A 21,874-nucleotide genomic window follows, 5' to 3' on the forward strand; every position below is an offset into this window, starting at 1 on the left:
ACATCAAATATAGTGAAAGCAGGGGTTATACTGTGGGGGAGGGACTACAAAGGAACAAAGAGATAATCTTATAAATGCGTTAGAAACACATGCATGAAAGAAAAAAACATTAAAATACATATCTGAGGGTTCATTTTCCTGACATCACATTATCTGACCTTTTCCGCTTGACTCATACATATACTAGATATTGCAAATAAGGGAAACCATGGGACCTATGTTTCTTTGGGCCTGGCTTACTTCACTTAATATAATTTTTTCCAAGTTTTCTATTTCCTAACAAATGGAGCAATGTCATTCTTTCTGATGGAGGCATAGAATTCCATTGTGTATATATACCACATTTTCTTGATCCATTCATCTACTGAGGGGCATCTGGGTTGGTTCCATATCTAAGCTATGGTAAATAATGCTGCAATAAACATTGTTGTGCTGGTAGCTTTAGTGTGGTCTTGTTTGTAAACATTTGGGTAAATGCGCAAAAGTGGGATTGCTGGGTCATAGGGGAGTTCTATGTGAAGCCTTTTGAGGAACCCCCATACTGCTTTCCAAAGTGGTTAAACAAGTTTACATTCCCACCAACAATGAAGTAAGGTTCCTTTCTGTCCACATCCCCTCCAGCATCTGTTGTTGTTAGAGTTCTTGATTTTGCCGTTCTAACTGGGGTGACTTGATATCTCAATGTTGTTTTGATTTGCATTTCTTTTATGGCTAGGGATGTTGAACATTTCTTCATGTGTCTATTGGCCATCCTTCTTTCTTCTTCAGAGAAGTTTCTCTTTAAGACTTTCGCCTACTTATTTATTGGGCAGTTGTTTCTTTGAGGATTTGTTGTTGGGGGTTTAATTTTTTGAGTTCCAAGTATATTTTAGATATGAGACCCTTGTCCGTTGTATGGCTAGTAAAGATCTTCTCCCAATCCGTGGGCTTTCTATTGATCTTGCTAGCTATGTCATTTGCCCTGCAGAAGCTCTGCAACTTTATTCAATCCCATTTGTCCAACCTTTCTTTGATTTGTTGCAAACACAAAAGAAATTTAAGTCACTTTCTTCACCAGAGAGATGCCCTTGCCCTCTGCTTTGTTCTTCTCACATTGCTGCACCCACCTGCTGATTTGCATAGTGCTCCCCAAGGAGGACTTTCCAGCCCTAGTTTGACATAAAGGCTCATCTTGACCTTGACTTCACTGATCAAATCTCCTGGATTCCCAGCTAAAATGAGGCTCTGTTCTTGGGTTTGGGGCCTTCTAATGCTCTGGATGACTGGTAAAGGCAGAGGGAGATGAGGATGGAAAAGGGGGTTGAGGGTGAGCCCTCAGGGCCACTGCTTCTTGTTTGTATTCTGTTCATGGGTTAGATGCACAGAACTTGTCCTCTAGAATGGGGCAGGTGAAGTTAATTATATGAGAGGTATGAACATTCTAGATGGAACCCGGTCCTGAGCTTTGTTGACAACTATGACAAGTGTGTAGAGGGTAGAATACATGAGATCTAGAACCTCATTTTTGCTTTTTATTATTTGTATATATTTTGAAATATTGAATGGTTTTAGGATAGAAGGAAAAACCATGAAAAGGATTGGGAATTAATATATAACCACAGAAAAAATTATATACCACATATAAGATTGTACTTTTCATTTATTTTAATTTCAGGGTCCAGTGGCGATATTGTAATGACTCAGACTCCACTCTCCTTGGCTGTCACCCTGGGAGAGAAGGTCTCCCTCTCCTGCAGGTCTAGTGAGAGCCTCATAGATAACGATGGAGATAGTGCTCTATCTTGGTACTTGCCGAAGCCTGGCCAGTCTCCAAAATTGCTGATCTATGGGGCTTCCATCCTAGCATCTGGGGTCCCAGGCAGATTCAGTGGCAGTGGGTCAGACACAGATTTCACACTGCAAATCAGCAGGGTTGAGGCTGAAGATATTGGGGGTTAATAATGCATGCAAGGTATAGATACTCCTCCCACAGTGATACAGTCCTTAACAAAAACATCTCTGTAGGGCTTGGCCCAGCTGTCCTATTTCAAAGCTTAGCTGGGGAGCAGCATAGCACATTCTCTGAACTGAAGCAGTAACCTGAGTTTGGAGGACTTGACAGAAGATGTCATACCAGAGACCTTGTCCAAGTGGGATCTTGTATTACTTCAGCTTCCAGGGACTCTCAAAACCAGAATTTATAATGTTACTGCAGAAGTCAATTTATCACTTATTCCCAAATGTGAAAGACAAAGACAAAAACATCTACCACCAGCATGCCATTTCTATAGTTTGGAGAGAATTACAGATTCAAATCCCAGGCAGAATGATTCAAGAAGCAGTAGTAGCTAGCAATTGAAGAATGAGTCACAAAGCTAGGCTTAAAATGAGACAGATTTTAAAAAATAGGAATGTTACTGAATATCACCAAATAAACAGAATATGTTTGTTAAATATAAAGCAAATTAATTATATGACTCAGATGTTAAAACCTTGTTGCTTAATCAACTCATGATTCTGAAAGTCCCTTTATTATTTTTTAATTGTGAAAATACTATACATAGGGGTTACAATTACATGAGCAAGGTAATGAGTACTCTTCTTATCAAGCATTTTTGCCATCTCCTTTGTTTCCTCTTACCATCCCTTCCCTCCCATCTTCACCCCAGACCATAGTTATAAAGTTCATTTTTCGACATAACGTCTTGTATATCTCATTGTTGTAATGGGTCCCCCTATTTCCCTATTTAAACAATTTGTTTTTTCTCTTCCCCTTCGCAATTTATACCAACATCTAATAGTGAAAACAGGGGCCTCCTTGGGACAGGCCCATTTTTTTTAAACAAGGTACAAATTGAATTATGACTCTGAATAATGCTTTGTTCCATGGCCGTTTCCTCCAGTCATTCTCTAATGTTGGCTCTTTCTCACCTGCCTCTTACAGCTTAGAACAATATGTTCTTCCCTTCCAAAAACCTACCATTAGATGGCAAACAACCCTCACAATGAGCAAAGGCTTCCACTGAGACTTGAGTGTGTATTGGATTTTCTCTCAGAAAATGCACAGACCACTCAGACATCCAAAGCAGACCCCTGCTATTTCCCTCAGCACAAGCATCATCTTAGGAAAGGACCATCCTTACCAGTTTCTCTATTACATTTAAGTTCTCCTAATCCCTCTGTCACTGATCTAAAATATCTCAACTTCCACTGGTGGTAAAGCATGAAATAGCCTCATAGCTGGGAGAAGTTTTATACTTACTGATTCTTAAACAGACAGAAAACATTTACAAAATTATCCACTGACTATATCATGAGCTTTACTAGGGAAGCATTTGAATATCTAAAAGAACCACAAACCACACAGAGAGTTGGTTTTAGTACCAGGGGCAGACAATACTATTGAACAAATGCTACCTCTGCCACTGCTCCCTCTCTGCTCCTGCCAACACCACTCCATGAAGCAAGGCTATGTCAGGTGAGACAGGGCTTATCCATGTGTGTCCTGATTGACCTGGGACTCTCCATATTCCTTTCTGTGTGAGTGATTAGGATTACACATAGGCAGTGTCTGTGGTAGAAACAGTCCTTTCATCTCAAATAGCTTATATTTGTATTTCAGAGGATGTCACTATCTATCAATCTTACAAATTATATCTTAAATAAGAATACTACTTTTAAACATAACTTTGAAGGCATTTTAGGAAAATGAGTAAACACAAAACACTTTGTCATGGTTTACATGGCAGCTAGCCTGTTAGAGATCAGTGACACAGTGAGCCTGAAACCCCTGTGTGCAGATCAGTTTCTTACTCTATGCACAAAACAGATCTTTTCTTTTTAAATAAGATTTTTCTTATTGTGAAAATACTGTGCAGATGGGTTACAATCACATGAGCAAGGGAATCAGTATATTTCTTATCAAACATTGTTGCCTTCTCCTTTTGTTTTTCTCTACCATCCCTGCCTTCCCATTACCACAACTACATTTCCCTTTCCCCTCCCCCACCACATTCCCCAAATTATACCAATATCAAATACAGTGAAAACAGGTGTTATACTGGGGGAGAGAGACATATAAAGCAACAAAAAATTACGTGGTACCTTATAAATACATTAGAAACAATTGTAAGAAAGAAAGAAAACTACTTGTGTTCCTATCTTGGGGTTCATTTCACTTAACATCATGTTATCTGACCTTTTCTTCTTGTCTCAGATATACACTAGTTATTGCAAATAAGGGAAACCATGGGACCTATGTTTCTTTGGGCCTGACTTACTTCAGTTAATATAATTTTACCCAAGTCTTTCCATTTCCTAACAAATGGGGCAATGCCATTCTTGCTGATGGAGGCATCGAATTCCATTGTGTATATATACCACATTTTATCCATCCATTCATCTATTGAGGGACATCTGGATTGGTTCCCTATCTTATCTATGGTAAATAATGCTGCAATAAACATAGTTGTGCTGGTAGCTTTAGTATGGTATACAGAAGAGATCTTTATGCTTATGATTCCTACCTGAGGCTCAGGGACTAACAGACTTATTACATAAATTGAGAAATGGTTGATCTCCAACCTCTTATCCACTCTTCTTTCCTCCTGAAACACAGCCATTCCTAACATGTCTTTGTCTCAAACCCAGGTGTGGGGTGACTTTGTGTGTACTAGAAGTGGATGCTTATCAATAGACAGGTCCACCTTCAAAGTTCTTCCCATTAAATGCAGGTCAATAGAAAGGCATGAGTTTTATAATTTCATCATAGCCTGGTTTGGCTTCAGAAGTCTGATATTTCAGGCCACAGAAACATCATCACCAGGGTAGAATGGTGAATCTCTCAAATGCAGATCCACATGCAGTCCATTTAGTGAAGGATGATGAAGAGAACTCTGACTTTGGCAGGGACTTTCCCTGTGTGTGAGCTTCTGACTTTGAGGAGCAGTGTTATTTTGTGTGCCTGCAACAGCTGCTTGGACTCACAATGATGAGAGGTTGATTCACTGTCATGTAAATGTCCTGCTAGTGGCTTCCCAGATGTGACATCCTGCACTAGGATGGACAGTGTCCCCACATGCTGGTCCTGATGTGGGAGCCTTCCTCACTGTGCTCTGCCTTCACTGTCTGTGGCAGTTTTTCCTTCCTTCCCATGCTAAGGATGTCTTCTCCATTCCTTGTGGCTTCATTGCCTTGCTCACCCTTTACTGTGTTTTCTTTCATCAAATCTGAACCTGGGGGCTTGGAACGTGGCTCAGTGGTAAAGCACTTTCCTTGCATGCATGATGCCCTAGGTTCGATTCCTCAGCACTTCACAAGCAGAAAAAAAATGCCAGAAATGGTGCTGTGGCTCAAGTGGTAGAGCGCTAGCCTTGAACTGAAGAGCTGAGGGACAGCACCCAGGCCCAGAGTTCAGGCCCCAAATCGGAACCCCCCCTCAAGAAATCTGAACCTGCTGTGACCTCAAGTTTTAGCCCAGGTACTAAAAATGTTATTTAGGAACTGGAAGAGATGATATTGTGAGAACATGAAGGTTTATGAAGCAGAGGAGATTGAAGTAGATGTGAGTTATTGGTTTAGGGAACATCTTATCTTTGAGGGGGGTCGTTTGGGGCTATTGATAGGAGACAGTAATGTTACCTGAGAGATTTGGAGACTGCTAGCTCAGAAATTCATGAAGAGCACCAAGTTACATATATAGCCATGTCTTTTAAATCTTTCCCACCCTGCTGATTTTCATGTGCCCTGAGCACAGCCCACTGCCCTGAGGACTTCTTCAGAGGCTGCTCACACCCTATGCAGGAGAAGGTTCCAGTCAGCAAACAGCTTGGACATGAAGGCCCCTGCTCAGCTCCTGGGGCTCCTGCTGCTCTGGCTCCCAGGTAAGGAAGAACAATGAGGAGGATTACTCATCTCATGTTAACAGAGCAGCTTGAGGCTTGGTGGAAGTACTTGGATGATATCATTAATTAAGTGACTAATTGTTTTAATGTTTACAATGTCAGGTGCCCATTGTGATGTCCAGTTGACTCAGTCACCATCCTTGCCTGCATCTCTGGGAGAGAGTCCACATCACTTGCAAAGCCAGTCAGGTCATTAGCAATTATTTACATTCTTACCAGCAGAGAGCAAGGAAAGCTCCAAAGCTCCTGATGCATTTTGCACCTACTTGGCAATCTGGGGTCCCATGGAGGTTCAATGGAAGTGGATCTGGCACAGAGTTCACTCTCAGCATCAGCAGCCTGCAGCCTCAAGATTTTGCCACATACTATTGTCAGCAGGGTAATTATTTACCTACCCCTGTGACACCAGTCACAGGGTGAGAGGCTGGGCTGACCCAGATGCTTATCCTGGTGTTTCCAACTACTGACAGAACATCTCAGATGCAGCCCCCTTTGTAAGGTCACTGGAAAGCATTGGTAGATACGTTCTGGAGTCAATTGCATACCTTAACTGTCTGTCCTCCTGCTCATCCCAAGCAGCACACACCTGACACTGCCTCTTCTGTGACTTACAAAGAACACTGCTCTGTACTCATGTATGGTCCAGTCTGTCCTAAAATTCTGCAGTCAGTCAATAACGAAGCCATTCTAGATATGTCAGAGCAGGTTTTTAAATGCAAAAAAAAACCTTTTGAAAAACATTTTAAAAACAATTTTTTGAAGAAAAATAGTCGTTAAAATTTATTTGAAATCAATTTTGTATTGCCATGGGACAATTTTATTTGAGGTACAATATCATGTTTGGGGATGCTAAATAATTAAATAAACACGTGAGTTTAGTAATTTAAACATTTATCTATTTCTTGTCATGGAATTTTTTTCAGCAAATGTATTTTTAAATACTCATTCCAACTCTCATATTAAAACATCCAACATTTTAATCTAGTTCTCAGAAAATTAATTCATTTTGATACTGAGTAACATATTAATGTTTTACACTGCCATTGTCTAAACCATAGAAAGTAGAGTTGAAAAATATGTATTTAAATAACTTCAGGAAATATCAAGAAAAAATTAACTAATACTTTGTATCATGTTTTGGAAGGTTTGAACATGTGTTTTTTTTTCTGGAGCTTGATCTTGGAGGTGTTATTCAGAGAGCCGATATCAAAAGCACCCTTGGCTTCTGGCCTAGTTAAAATAAATGCAAACTGAAGAATGGAAAGAAATATATGTGAATAAATAAAATGCATTAAGACACTTGTGGAGTCATACACTAGGTACAGTTACAGAGTGACCCATATTATATCTATATTTATCAGAGTAATCAGAAGTGACTTCCATATATCCTACAGACATACTGAGAGTCGTAAGTTCACATTTAGTAATTAACATGCATTCTTACACATGGAAATGTATATGGAAGGGAGGAGTTGCATTGGGAAGGATGGTTCAGAATGATGAAAGAGTGATAGGTAATAATGAATTTTCATAACCATGAATGTTTATGGACATCATTTTGTAAAACTAGTGATGGAGGGGCAACATGACCTGGTGCCAGCCAGATCGATGAATAAACATACCCCTTAACTGAAAAAAACAAATACAATGTAAGACAAAAGATTTGTATGGAGGGGGCTGGGAAGGTGGCTCAGTGGTAGAGCACTTGCCTTGCATGCCTGAGGCCCTGGGTTCGATTCCTCAGCACCACATAAGCCAAAAGAAAAAAGCTGGAAGTGGCGTTGTGGCTCAAGTGGTAGAGCGCTAGCCTTGAGCTGAAGAGCTGACGGACAGCGCCCAAGCCCAGAGTTTAGGCCCCACTACTGGACCCAAAAAAAAAAAAAAAGGATTTGTATGGAGTTCTTTTGTCCACACTCTCACCTTTGTCCAAGTCCCTTCGATAGGATTGAGTCCCTTCCCCCTTCCAATCCTATATGTGATTAGAAGAAGCCTCATCTCATTCAGAATCTAAGTAAGAAAGCAGAGAGGGAGAGGAGTGCTGGGAAATGTATTTCCTGAAGAGACTATGCTGATGGGAGCCCACAGCTGATGACCCCGAGAAGTCACCCCCTAACTCTCAGAATATATCCAGGAGGGCCTTGTCCAAGACCAGGTACACACATGCCTCTTCCTATTAGCACCCTGTAACCATAGTAAGAGTTTCAGTAAGTCTCAGTTCATAGAAAATGAGATATTATCATGAAATATGTAAGGGACCATTCTCAAATAGAAATATTTCTTGTCAAAAAGGAATCAAACACAACTAAACATGCATGTAGTATTATTTTCTTTCCTACTCAGAAAGTGTCCAGAATTCAGGATCATCAATAGCATCCCTGAGAGCATGTTACAAATAAAATATTACAAAACCACTTCACATCTGAGTATGAATCTGCCTTTCAGCAAGTTAACAAGTAATCTCTATAAGGTTTGAGAAGTTGTATTTAGAAGAAGAAGAGTATCACAGGTAGAGAGCTGCTTTTTACTCCTCAATTAGCCTATTAAGAGCACTTCTATTTAAACCAGATTTCTCTGTCTCTCACACACACCTGTGCGCACACACACATAAACATGACACACGTGAGTCAGTCCTTACCTATAACAAAGAAACTGGCCTAAACCCTGAGTAAAGAAGTTTGTTTAGCATACAGTTTTAGATGCAGAAAGTCCCCGATGCTGAATCTTCATCTGTCTGTACTCTGGTGAGGCGTGTCTTGCATTTGGTACAAGATGTTGTGTTAATAAAGAGAGAACCAGTTGTAATTTGTGGTGGCCAAGCATATGGTTGTCTTCCTTTGATAGCAGGTGACTATTATGAGAACTGCCTCACTGCATGAGAGTATCTTTAACCCTCTGGTGAGCAGTGGTATAACCTCCAATCCCATAATATAATCACTTCTCACAAGTCACCTCTTCCATTGGCCAGGTTCATCCATTGGGGTATCAGTACAAACATCCTGCATGTCCTCTTCCTTCCTTCAGGTAAAGTAGAGACTGAAATCTCTGAGACAAATAAACAGAGACTGGAGACATTCAGAGATTTTATATTAATTTAAGATAATCAAAATTATATATATACATATATATCATTTTAAATAGTTACACAAAGTGTTCTCAACTAAGTATGTCAATTGATAAGAACACTATATTTTGATCCTCTCACCCTTCCGTTACTCTCCAGAAGAAACTTTAAGAAATCCTTTGATTAATTTGCTGAAAAATACATTGTGGAAGAATGATAGGATATTTAGTGAATTTAAGAAACTGTTACAATGTAGGGGCTGGGAAGGTGACTCAGTGGTAGAGCGCTTACCTTGAATGCATGAGGCCTTGGGTTCGATTCCTCAGCACCACATAAGCAAAAATAAAAAAGCCGGAAGTGGTGCTGTGGCTCAAGTGTTAGAGCGCTAGCCTTGAGCTGAAGAGCTGAGGGACAGCGCCCAGGCGCAGAGTTCAGGCCCCAAGACTGGACCCCCCCCAAAAAAAAAACTGTTACACTGTAATTCTATGCTTCCATCAGAAAGAATGACATTGCCCTATTTGTTAGGAAATGGAAAGACTCAGAAAAATAGTATATTAAAATATAAAATTAAATCAAATAAAATATATAATATAATATATAATTATATAAAATAAAATAAAATTATTATATTAAAATATTATAAATTGTAATAAGCCAGGCACAAAGAAATATAGTTCCCATGGTTTCCCTTATTTGCAATAACTAGTATATATCTGAGACAAGCAGAAAAGTTCAGATAAGATGATGTTAAGTGAAATGAACCCCAAGATAAAAGTACAAAAGTGTTTTTTTTTTCTTTCTTGCTATTGTTTCTAATTTTATAATGTACCTGGTGATTTTTTTGTTTCTTTGTATGTCCTTCCCCCACGGTATAACCCTTGGTTTCACTATATTTGATGTTGGCATAATTTGCGGAGGGGAAGGGAAAAACAAATTGTTTAAGTAGGGATACAGGTGGACCCATTGCATCAATGAGATGTACAGGATGTTATGTTAAAAAAGGAACTTTACAATTTGGCGGGGTGGGTGGGGTAGGTGAGGGGGAGTGTAGTTGTGGAGATGGGAAGGAAGGGATGGTAGGGGAAAAACAAAGGAGGAGGCAACAATGCTTGATAAGAAATGTACTCATTACCTTGCTCATGTGATTGTAACCCCTCTGTACAGTATTTTCACAATTAAAAACTTATTAAAAATTACATTGAATTCATACTTTCAATTGCAATCATTTCTACCATTAGGTTAAAAGACCATTAGGGTACTTACTGCCTGTAAGAGAAAATTTTGTTATGCTTGTCAATTCTATACCCTTCATGTTAATATGAATATCCTGGAAAATAGAGGTGCTAACCTTTGTAGCTAGCATCCCTAAAAGATAACTTGGTAACTATGGTGTGCCTCTTCATCTAGCTCAACTCTGTGCTTTTACTGGTCAACTATTTTGAGAATCAGTTCCAGATATTATCAGTGGAGTCCTTCTGTCCATGCTACAGGCATCATGGATTTTATTTGTTATCACCAGTATTTTGATTGGAAGGGGTGTGGGGGGGGAACTCCCAGTCTATTAAAAATGTAGTCAGTTTTGGCTCACCCAAACAACACACACAAATTTGTGAACACACTCATACCTACTGCATATCAATCTGTAATTTTAAGAAGTTAACAAGGATCCATACAAGGTTTTAGAAACTAGGCTTTAGGAGAAGTCGATTTCTGCTAAGGAGATCTTTAAATGGCAAAATTATTTAAACACAGACAAATATTTATCAATTATATGATCTCAGGCCTGAGAATAATAATGATATTTAGAAATTTGAGGATATATCAAGATTAAATATTATTGAAAATATTGCCTACAATCCCCAGAAATGGGAGAAGTAGATCCAAGTTGAGGTTTTACTGGCCAATTTTTATCAAGAAGCTATCTCAAGAGAAATCTAGGCTTTGGGGTAATCTCCTATAGTCATGGTTACCAAGGCAGTACAGATAGGTGGAACATGGCCTTGTCTGTATCTTCTAAACAAAACTAAAATGCAAAAATTTAGAAGTAGTGCTCATTTTAGAGGACTTGCTTAGCTACCTCAAAGCAGTGTTGAATGTACAGAATACAAACACTTCAAAAATGTGTTTCCTTGTTGGATATTTTATGACCGGAATTTCTCTATGTACATTGACTTCTAGATGTTGGTCATGATCTCTATAATACTCTGCCTCTTTAGTCACTGAGGAAGATCAAACAAAATCCAATTTAGAGGCAAACTGAGTGATCTGCAGCACAACAGTTAAAGGAGCTCCAGCAGGATCATCACCAATTAAAAGCTGATATATATAACTGTTAGCAGTGGTTTACCAGTGGTTCATTGCATACTATTTTTGTTAAAAACCAATTGCATAACTATGGATATTTAAAAAACAATGGGGAAAAGGAAAAATAAAAAGTCTGCAAAATATAAGAATATGTAGAATATATTGTAATTCACATATGGAAACATGTAAGGAGCAGTTAGCATTCACTTTATCCAGATTATTTATAACATATAATGTAATATACAATAATATATAGCAATGTATAAGTAGAGAAATAAAAATGATATTTGAATAGGTAGTACAGATTTAACAAATGTGATTCATTCACAGTTAACAAATAGGCATACTTATACATATATTGGTATGTGTTTATATGGGTCATCTATAAAATATGTGCCTATATTTATATATTTATTGTGTGCATATATACATCTATATGTACATATAGATGTGTACATATGTACATGTAAATGTCCAAATGTAGCTGATAAACATGCAGCTACAATGTACACACCGAGAAATTATCACAGTTCCAATGAAACATAGTTTATCCTTTGAAGAGACTGCCTTAAAGAAAGACATGTAAGAACACCCAGCATGTAGACTTTTGAGGAAACCATGTATATATGGCTCAGTAGTCTTCTTTCTATACTCACTATATTCTTTGAAAGGTTTAAGGAAACAGAAAAAATTCTGATGATCTTTAATGATGGCCTCTAGGTTGGATATACTTCTGGACCTGGCTGTGAGAGATTCTCTAGAGAGAATTGACTAAGAGAGAAGCCCCACCCTATTATACACAGCCCCTTCCAAAGGACTGAGTTCTCATCAAACCAAAGGGGAAGGAAGATGTAGCCACCACGTATAAGATTTCCTGTTTCTTGGGTGCCATGTTGTGAGCTTCACCAAACTCTGCCCACATGGTAGACTAGACTTTATGATCTAAGAGTTGCAATCAAGTACTCTGCCCTTTATATTGCTTTTACTGAGGTCTTAGCCACAACAAGGGAAATCTAAGTAACACAGCTTCATAACTTTGGCCCTAGCTTACTTTCTAACCAATGATGGAAGATGAATTAGGCACCAGAAGCATTTGGGGGTCCCCAGCACTCAATTGAGAGAAATGGCTACTATTTGTTGTGGTAATAATATGTTGAGGTAGCTACTTTTAAGTCAGAGTTTCAATGTGGGAATGTATGTATTAGTGAAGCAAAGTCATTAAACATGAATCAGTCCATAAACTCATGAATTGGATTTATCCTCAGGAGTGTGAGATGTGGATGTAAACAGCACAAGAGAGCTGCAGGCCAGGAGGTGGATTCTGAGCACTCATGTCTGGGTGCTATAATCTCAGAGCAGGAGGAAAGGGACAGCTCTTCTCTGCAAGACATCACTGAATAGAGAATCCCAGTACCAAAGTTCATCCTACTGGCTCCAACTTCTACTCCATTCTTGAAAAGGTTCCCAGAACTTCTGCCTTAAGATTTCTCAATAGTTTGTAAACAAATCCATATCCTAAGATAAATCATCTTGTGCTGAGCACACTTGAAAACTGTGACTAAGAACAGTGACAAATCCACAGGGAGAGCAACAGGCTCCTTTCCTTCCAATTAGAATACTTTCCCAGCAGACAGAGTCCAGAAAGCCAACATTAGCTAACTTGCAAGCCATCAGTACTCAAGCCACATAAGCACAAGGTGAGTCATTGGTTCTCCACACCTGTACCATGTCATAGAACAAGTAGTGATCAACTTTTCTTCACCACTTCAGCCCTCCACATGCAGTCAGTGATTCATATTTAGTAAAATACCACGTTTGGCATGGAGAGATTTGGGGATCTCTGTGCAGCTTAGGCCTCTTGTTTCTCTATCTTCACCTATGTGGACTTACTAGCTCTTATTCTTCAAGTTATCACTGGCAAACCACTGACACACACACAAACACACATCCACATATACACACTCAGATACAGACAGACAGATACACACACACACACACACACAAATCTACCATCTTATCTGAATTTAATCCATAGAAAAATTAGAAAGGATACATGAAAATATAATTTATAATTCTTCCTGAAAAAGAATCCTGGGGTTCATTTAGCTTAGCATCATCTTAGATGGTCATATGTACATAGTTTTTGAGATTTTCTGCTTTTCAGATAAAATTATCCTAGGTGTATACTAATTATTGCACATGAGGGAAACCTGAATCCTAAGATATGGACACAGAGGACTTTCTTTGTTGTTGTTTTTAATGTATTGTGTGATTTTTTTTTGTTTCTTTTGTATGTTCTTTCCCCCTGTGGTATAACCAGTGTTTTCAATGTACTGATTTTGGTACCCTAAATATTGTATGTACATTTGTCTAATTTGGGGAGGAGAAAGGAAATAACAAAACGCTGAAACAAGGACACAGGATGACTCATTGCAACGATAATACACACAAGACTCTATATTGGAAATGAACTTTACAACTTTGGAGGGGGGGAAGGTATGAGGGAGGGAAGGGAGAAAAGGGATAGTGGGAGAACAACAAAGGAGGGAGTAACAATGCTTGACAAGAAATGTACTCATTACCTTACTCATGTAAATGTAACCGTTTGTACAGCATCCTTGCAATAAAGTAAAATTAAAAATTAATAAAAAGTTAAAAAAAGAATCCTGGTGTAAAAGCATGTACTGTTCGAATACTACCACTAGATGGTAGTGAAACCACACAAGACATATAAAAAGAGCTATTTAGGGCTAGGAAGGTGGCTCAGTGGGAGAGCGCTTGCCTTGAATGCATGAGGCCTTGGGTTGGATTGCTCAGCACCACATAAGCAGAAAAATAAGCCGGAAGTGGCACAGTGGCTCAAGAGGTAGAGCGCTAGCCTTGAGCTGAAGAGCGGAGGGACAGCGCCGAGGCCCAGAGTTCAGGCCCCATGACTGGAACTACCCCCCCCCCCCCCCACCACCAAAAAAAAAAGCTATCTAGATTAGTAATCTAGGGAAACTAGAGCGAGTGTTTTATCATTAACAAAGAATCTCCAGGCTTGGGTATTTGACTAGGACCAGGGACACTCAGAAGGAGCTGTCAGCAGGCTGAATTGTGGGGGAAAGTCTTCTGTTTTTGGAATTTAGAGACTGGAAGCTTGGCTTTGCCTCTATTTCCTGCCTTATTCATCAGCAAAGACCATGTTTCAAGGATTGATTCATATCCCCCTGAGATATGTGTCCTTGGAGAAGTCTGTAACAGTGAGTGAGGTGATGTGAGGTGCCTGAGACTGTAGCAAGTCCTGTAGTGCTAGTGTCTTGAGGAGATGTGGCACTGGATGGCTCTGTCTCTGTCTCTGTCACAGGCATCAAAGTCCTTGTGAGGACATTACAAGAAAGTGAACAGTCAGGAAGAGAGTCTAAAACAGATGATACTCTAGACTTCCCGGCTTCCAGAACATTGATTTTTAAAACTATTCCATGAATTTATGCACCAGCCCAAGATATCTGTGCTTTCCATGGCAGTGCAGGGAAACTAAGTCACCAAACCAGCTCTCCCTGAGCAGGATCAGCCTTAGGAATTCACATGTAGTTTGGACATGTAGCTGCAGACTTGCTTCTCTTCTTGCTGCTGCTTCAACCATGGTGAGGAAGCGGGACTCAGGTTTCATTCTCAGTGAGCTTGAATTCAAGAATGTTGCCTAGCAGTTGAAGGTTTAAGCCTGCTTAGTTTTTGGATCAGAATCAGAAAAGCATCAACTAAATGGGATGCATTACTGGTATTTTTTGTAGACGTACATGTATTTTTTTTCTTCTGTAAGCAAATGAGAAGATCCTTTTTATCCAAACATTCTTTTCTCTATATAGCCCTCAGCACAGACTTTATAATGCCTCTCCTGACTTGTAAATGACGTATCTACATACTCGGGGGAGTCAGGGTTGTGCCATTATTTTAGATTCACATAGCATATAGAAGTTTATGTAGGTAAAATAAAGAAGTATATGTATTTATATATCTGTTTGTGCATTTCATTTATTCAGTTTTATTATTATAGTTTTCATAGTACAGATGATTTATCTCCTTGGTTATGCTTATATATTCTTATTTTTGAGGAAATAATTTCATAATTTCTTTTTCCCTATTTAGTATGGTGTTGACAATGGTTTTGCCACATATCTTTTATTGGGCTGAGGTGATATTTTTTTCTATCCCTAGTCACTTGAGAGAATTTTATCAAGCGCTTTTCTCCAATGAATGGCAACATTTAAAGTTATTATCTTTTTATATTTTCTGCTGCTTCTCTGAATCCAACTTGCCAAGAACAATGACCACTATTGAGCCTCTACTACTGCACCACACCTGAGAAGAGCAGACCATCACCTGGTATGCAGTTGAGGACAAATGGCCAGCAGAACTGATCAGCCACTTCACAATGTTCTAATCCTGAGAATGAAACCCTACCATGCCTGGTTGTGTGGCAAGGGACTGTGTTTTGAGAGGTATACATTCAAATCCTGATATTCTACAAGGCTGATGTAGCTATAAGAGGCCAATGCAGGTGGCTCATACCTGAAAACCTACCTACACAGAAGGCTGAGATCTGCTGATCACAGTTCAAAGCCGGCCCAGGAAAGGAAAGTGCAAGAGACTCTTTCCTCCAGTTAACCAACAAAAGGACAGAAATGGAATTGTGGCTGAGGTGGTTGCTCATCCTTGGTGGGGGGTATGAAAGGATAAGATTTCAGTATTTCTTTTGAGCTATATCATTTATAACTCATCTACAGGATTGAAGTTACAACCTATCGGGAAATTACCTGTGTTAGTCATCTCCCTTTCCATGTGATTGGCTGTAATTTCACTTTGAAACTTTCTTCCAGTAATGGTATCTGAAAGAGTTTGGAAAGGAATAAAAGAAATAATTTACAAATAACATATTTATAAGATAATTTCTTTGTTGCTTTGTATGTCCCTCCCCCAAGGTATAACCCATGATTTCACTGTATTTGATGTTGGTATAATTTGGAGAGGGGAAGGGAAAAAACAATTTGTTTAAATAGGGATACAGATGGACCCATTGTACTAAAGAGATGTACAAGACGTTATGTCGAAAAATGACCTTTACAACTTTGGTGCTTGGGGTGGGTAGTGAGGGCAGGGTTCGAGGGAACAGGAATAGGGGAGATAGGAATTGATGGGAAGAGGAAAGAAAGGAGGAGGCAACAATGCTTGATAAGAAATGTACTCATTAACTTGGTCATGTAATTGTAAACTCTCTGTATGGTATTTTCACAATAAAACACTTATTTAAAAATAATATATAGTACCACATACGTGGTATATAAGTGCACATCAGAGGGAAACTAGGAGGAAGACACAGAAACAGAGGGAAATGGGAAAACATACAAGAGTGGGACCTATCAGCTACACTGGACATTGATCAAAATGAACAAAGCAACTCAATGGAAGCAATGGGAGGGAGGGAATGAGCAGGAAAGAGGGAAAAGCTGACACTAAGCAAAAGGAAAGAAATGTATATATCACCCCATGTGGAAGAATAACTGTATTGTCAAAGCTCATAGAATTTACAAACTTTATAAACCATGATAAAGATAATTCACCCCACGAATGTTAGAATGTGTTTGTGACTATAAATATCACTTACTTTGTGACTATAAGTATCACAATCCTGTGAAATTTGAGAAATTTATGTAATCACTTAATCACAATAAAAAACCCTATAATAAATTTTAATAGAAGAAAATTTTTGTGTAACCTATAAGAAAATGTCACAAACAGTGTCCAATAGTAACAGAAATGTATGTTCTTCAGGCTGAGTGGAATATGAATTCCTCTGTAAAACTCTGAACCAACATTCAGTTTCTGAGTAGATCCTGATGAAGCTTAAGAGAAGACTTAATCTTGAGTACTTGTTATATTGAGACATGAAAACAGATCTTGCTGGGTCCTGCTATGAGGTGTGGAGTCCTGGCTGCCCCCATGGAATCCAGGCATGACAAGGAGGGTATAATACAGAGTTAATAACTTTTCTAGGAACAGACTCTGTAGAAAGATTAAAAATAGATGTTGCAATAGTCTGAATACCTAACTGAATGTCACTGGTGTTCTTGTACATACTGTCTTATAGAAGAGAGAGAGGAATATTAAGAATGCTGTTGTTAGTCTGGTGAAGAGTTATGCTGAATAAGCGTCATCCCATATTTACAGATTGTGAAAATGCCTATGTAAAATTTAGTTTTCTGGGGCTGGGAAGGTGGCTCCGTGCTAGAGTGCTTGCCTTGCATGCATGAGGCCCTGGGTTTGATTCCGCAGTACCACATAAGCAAAAGAAAAAAAGCCGGAAGTGTTGCTGTGGCTCAAGTGGTAGAGCACTAGCCTTGAGCTGAAGAGCTGAGGGACAGCACCCAGGCCCAGAGATCAGGACCCACGACCGGACACAAAACAAACAAACAAACAAACAAATAAATAAACTTATTTTTCTCTGCCATTTTTCTCTTTCATTTAGAAATGTTATTAGTTTACCCTCTGTAAGGAGGATTTTATCCTCTGGGTTATTTTGTTTTGACACAAGTGATCATAAGGAACTTAATTTATTAGGCCCTCTATGAAGAATCTTATTTTTTTAATCACTTGTAGGGATTGAACTCAGGACCTGGGCACTGATCCTGAGCTCTTTTGCCCAAGGCTAACACTCTACCACTTTCAGCCACAGCACCACTTACAATTTCTAAATGATTAATTGGAGATAAGAGTCACAAGGAGAATTTTCTGCCTGGACTGGCTTTGAACCATGTCCTCAGAACTCAGCCTCCAGAATAGCTAGGATTATAGACGTGAGCCACCAGTGTCTGGCTTATAAAGAATATCTCTAACAGGTGTTGATAACTTGCTAATCTTAAATTAACTTTCCTTCAGTGATATCAGATTAACTGAAGTAGGTATTTGATTTCCTTACCTAATTTAAACCACAGTGATATTGGATAGAAGTCTTGAGAGACAATGGCAAATGAAGTCTCTGTACAGTATTTTCTCTAGAATAACTAGAAGAAAGCCAATCAAATTGACCCTTCCCCAAGACTCTCCTGGACACACATTTCAATTGAATTGGGCCTCTAGTGTTTTAAGTAGACAGGGTCAACTCCCTGCAGATCCAGGCATCAGGGGAGAAGGGTCCTTCTACAAACTGCTGGAGCCAGCCTGGTATTTGTGGGTCTTTTCTCCAAACACAGAGGAAATTTAAGTCACTTTCTGCACCAGAGCGATGCCCTTGTCCTCCACTTTGTTCTTCTCACACTGCTGCACCCACCTGCTGATTTGCATAGTGCTCCCCAAGGAGGACTTTCAGGCACTAGTTGGACATAAAGACTCATCTTGACCTTGACTTCACTGATTAAATCTCCTGGATTGCCAGCTAAAATGAGGCTCTGTTCTTGGGCTCTGGGTCTCCTAATGCTATGGATTACTGGTAAGGGCAGAGGGAGAAGATAAAAAAAGGGGCTTGAAGGGGAGCCCTCAGGGCCACTGCTTTTTGTTTGTATTCTGTTCATGGTTTAGATGCACAGAACTTGTCCTCTAGAATGGGGCAGGTGAAGTTAATTATATGAGAGTGATGAACATTCTGGATGGAACCCGGTCCTGAGCTTTGTTGACGACTATGACAACTGTGTAGTTGGTAGTATACATGAGATCTTGAAACTCATTTATGCTTTTTAATATTTGTATATTTTTTGAAATATTGAAAGGTAGGATAGAAGGAAAAACCATGAAACGATTAGGAATAAATATATAACCACAGAAAAAATTATATTACCAATATAACCTTGTGCTTTTCATTTATTTTAATCTCAGGATCCAAAGGCGATATTATAATGACTCAGACTCCACTCTCCCTGGCTGTCACCCTGGGAGAGAAGGTCTCCCTCTCCTGCAGGTCAAGTCAGAGCCTCTTACATAGCGATGGAGATAGTGCTCTATTTTGGTACTTGCAGAAGCCTGGACAGTCTCCCAAACTCCTAATCTACTGGGCTTCCAACCGAGCTTCTGGGGTCCCAGGCAGATTCAGTGGCAGTGGGTCAGACACAGATTTCACACTGCAAATCAGCAGGGTGGAGGCTGAGGATATTGGGGTTTATTACTGCATGCAAGGTATAGATACTCCTCCCACAGTGATATAGTCCTTAACAAAAACATCTCTGTAGGGCTTGGCCCAGCAGTCCTATTTCAAAGCTTGTCTGGGGAACAGCATAGCCATTCTCTGAACTGAAGCAGTAATCTGAGTTTGGAGGACTTGACAGAAGATGTCATACCAGAGACCTTGTCCAAGTGGGATCTTGGGTTACTTCAGCTTCAAGGGACTCCCAGAACCAGAATTTATAATGTTAATGCAGAAATCAATTTATCACTTATTCCCAAATGTGAAAGACAAAGACAAAAACATCTACCAACATCATGCCATTTCTATAGTTTGAAGAGAATTACAGAGTAAAATCTCTTGCAGAATAACTCAAGAAACATTAGTAGCTAGCAATTGAAGAATGAATCACAAAGCTTGGCTTAAAAGTGAGAAAGATTTTATTTAATAGGAATGTTACTGAATATCACCAAATAAATAGAATATGTTTGTTAAATATAAAGCAAATTAATTATATGATTCTGATGTTAAAACCTTGTTGCTTAATCAACCTATGATTCTGAAATTCCCATTAGTATTACTTTTTAATTGTGAAAATACCATACAGAGGAGTTAACAATTACATGAGCAAGGTAATGTGAACATTTCTTATCAAGCATTGTTGTCTCCTCCCTTTTTTCCCCTTCCCATCCCTGCCCTCCCATCTTCCCCTCAACCCCCAAAAATTATAGAGTTCATTTTTTGACATAACGATTGTATATCTCATTGTTGCAATGGGTCCACTTATATCCCTACTTAAACCATTTGTTTTTTTCCCTTCTCCTCCCCAAATTTTACCAACATCAAAGACAGTGAAAACAGGGGTCTCATTGGCACAGGCCCATTTTTTTTAACAAAGCTACAAATTGAAGTGTGACTCTGCATAAGGCTATGTTACATGTCTGTTTCCTCTAGTCCTCCTCTAATGGAGGCTCTTTCTCACCTGCCTCTTACAGGTTAGAAGAATATGTTCTTCCCTTCCAAAAACCTACCATTACATGGCAAACAAGCCTGACAATGAGCAAAGGCTTCCACTGAGACTTGAGGATGTACTGGATTTTCTCTCAGACAATGCACAGACCACTGAGATCCCTGTGTGCAGATCAGGTTCTTACTCTATGCACACAACAGATCTTTTTTAAAAATAACTTTTTTTATTGTGAAAATACTGTACAGAGGGGTTACAATCACATGAGCAATGTAATGAGCACATTTCTTATCAAGCATAGTTGCCTCCTCCTTTGTTTTTCCCCTACCATCCCTGCCCTCCCAGCTCCAGAACTACATTTCCCTCTCTCCTCCCCCACTCCACGCCTAAATTATAAAGTTCGTTTTTCAACATAGGTCATATACATCTCACGGGTTAACCTGTATCCCAATTTAAACAATTTATTTTTTGGGTCCGGTCGTGGGGCCTGAACTCTGAGCCTGGGTGCTGTCCCTCAGCTCTTCAGCTCAAGCCTAGTACTCTACCACTTGAGCTACAGCGCCACTTCCAGCTTTTTTTCTTCTTTCTTATGTGGTGCTGAGGAATCGAACCCAGGGCCTCATGCATGCAAGGCAAGCACTCTACCATTGAGCTACCTTCCCAGCCCTAAACATTTTTTTTCCTTTTCGCTCCCTAAAATATACCAACATCAAATACAGTGAAAACAGGGGTTATACCATGGGGAAGGGGCTTACAAAGCTACAAGAAAATTACATGGTACCTTATAAATACATTAGAAACCATTGCAAGGAAGAAAAAAACCACTTGTGTCCCTGTCGTGGGGTTCATTTCACTGACTTTTTCTGCTTGTCTCAGATATATACTAGTTATTGCAAATAAGGGAACCCAAGGGGCCTATGTTTCTTTGGGCCTTGCTTGCTTCACAGATATATTTTTTTCCAAGATTTTCCATTTCCTAACAAATGGGGCAATATCATTCTTTCTGGTGGAAGCATAGAATTCCATTTTGTATGTATACCACATTTTCTTGATCCATTCATCTACTGAAGGGCATCTGGGTTGGTTCTGTATTTTAGGTATGGTAAATAATACTGTATTAAACACATGTGCTGGTAGCTTTAGTATGGTCTACACAAGAATCTTTATGTTTATGATTCCTACCTGAGGCTCAGGGCATAACAGTCTTATTACACAAATTTTGAAGTGGTTGATCTCCACTCTCATATCCACTCTTCTTTCCTCCTGAAACATATCCATTCCTAAAATGTCTTAGTCTCAAACCCAGGTGTGGGGGGACGTTGTGTGCACCAGGAGTGGATGTGTATCAAAAGACAGGTCCACCTTCAAAGTTTTTCTCATTAAATGCAGGTATATAGAAATGCATGAGTTTTACAGTTTCATCATAGCTTCCTTTGGCTTCAGAAGTCTGAGATTTCAGGCCCCAGATACATCATAACCAGGGTCGAAGTAGGTGAATCTCTCAAATCCAGATCCCCATGCAGTTCATT

The 21,874-nt window shown here is 39.4% G+C and overlaps 1 gene segment (V, D, J or C); it reads left to right on the top strand.

Moving 5' to 3' along the window:
- Positions 1–1,184: 1,184 nt before the first annotated feature.
- Positions 1,185–19,421, top strand: LOC122114180. The segment is given in 3 exon segments: positions 1,185–1,265; positions 1,655–1,741; positions 19,105–19,421. Coding segments are annotated over 3 exon segments (453 nt in total).
- The last annotated feature ends 2,453 nt before the right edge of the window (positions 19,422–21,874 follow it).

The sequence above is a fragment of the Dipodomys spectabilis genome, unplaced genomic scaffold, assembly GCF_019054845.1.
Source record: "Dipodomys spectabilis isolate Male_0828 unplaced genomic scaffold, ASM1905484v1 ptg000106l, whole genome shotgun sequence".
Classification (NCBI taxonomy): Eukaryota; Metazoa; Chordata; class Mammalia; order Rodentia; family Heteromyidae; genus Dipodomys; species Dipodomys spectabilis.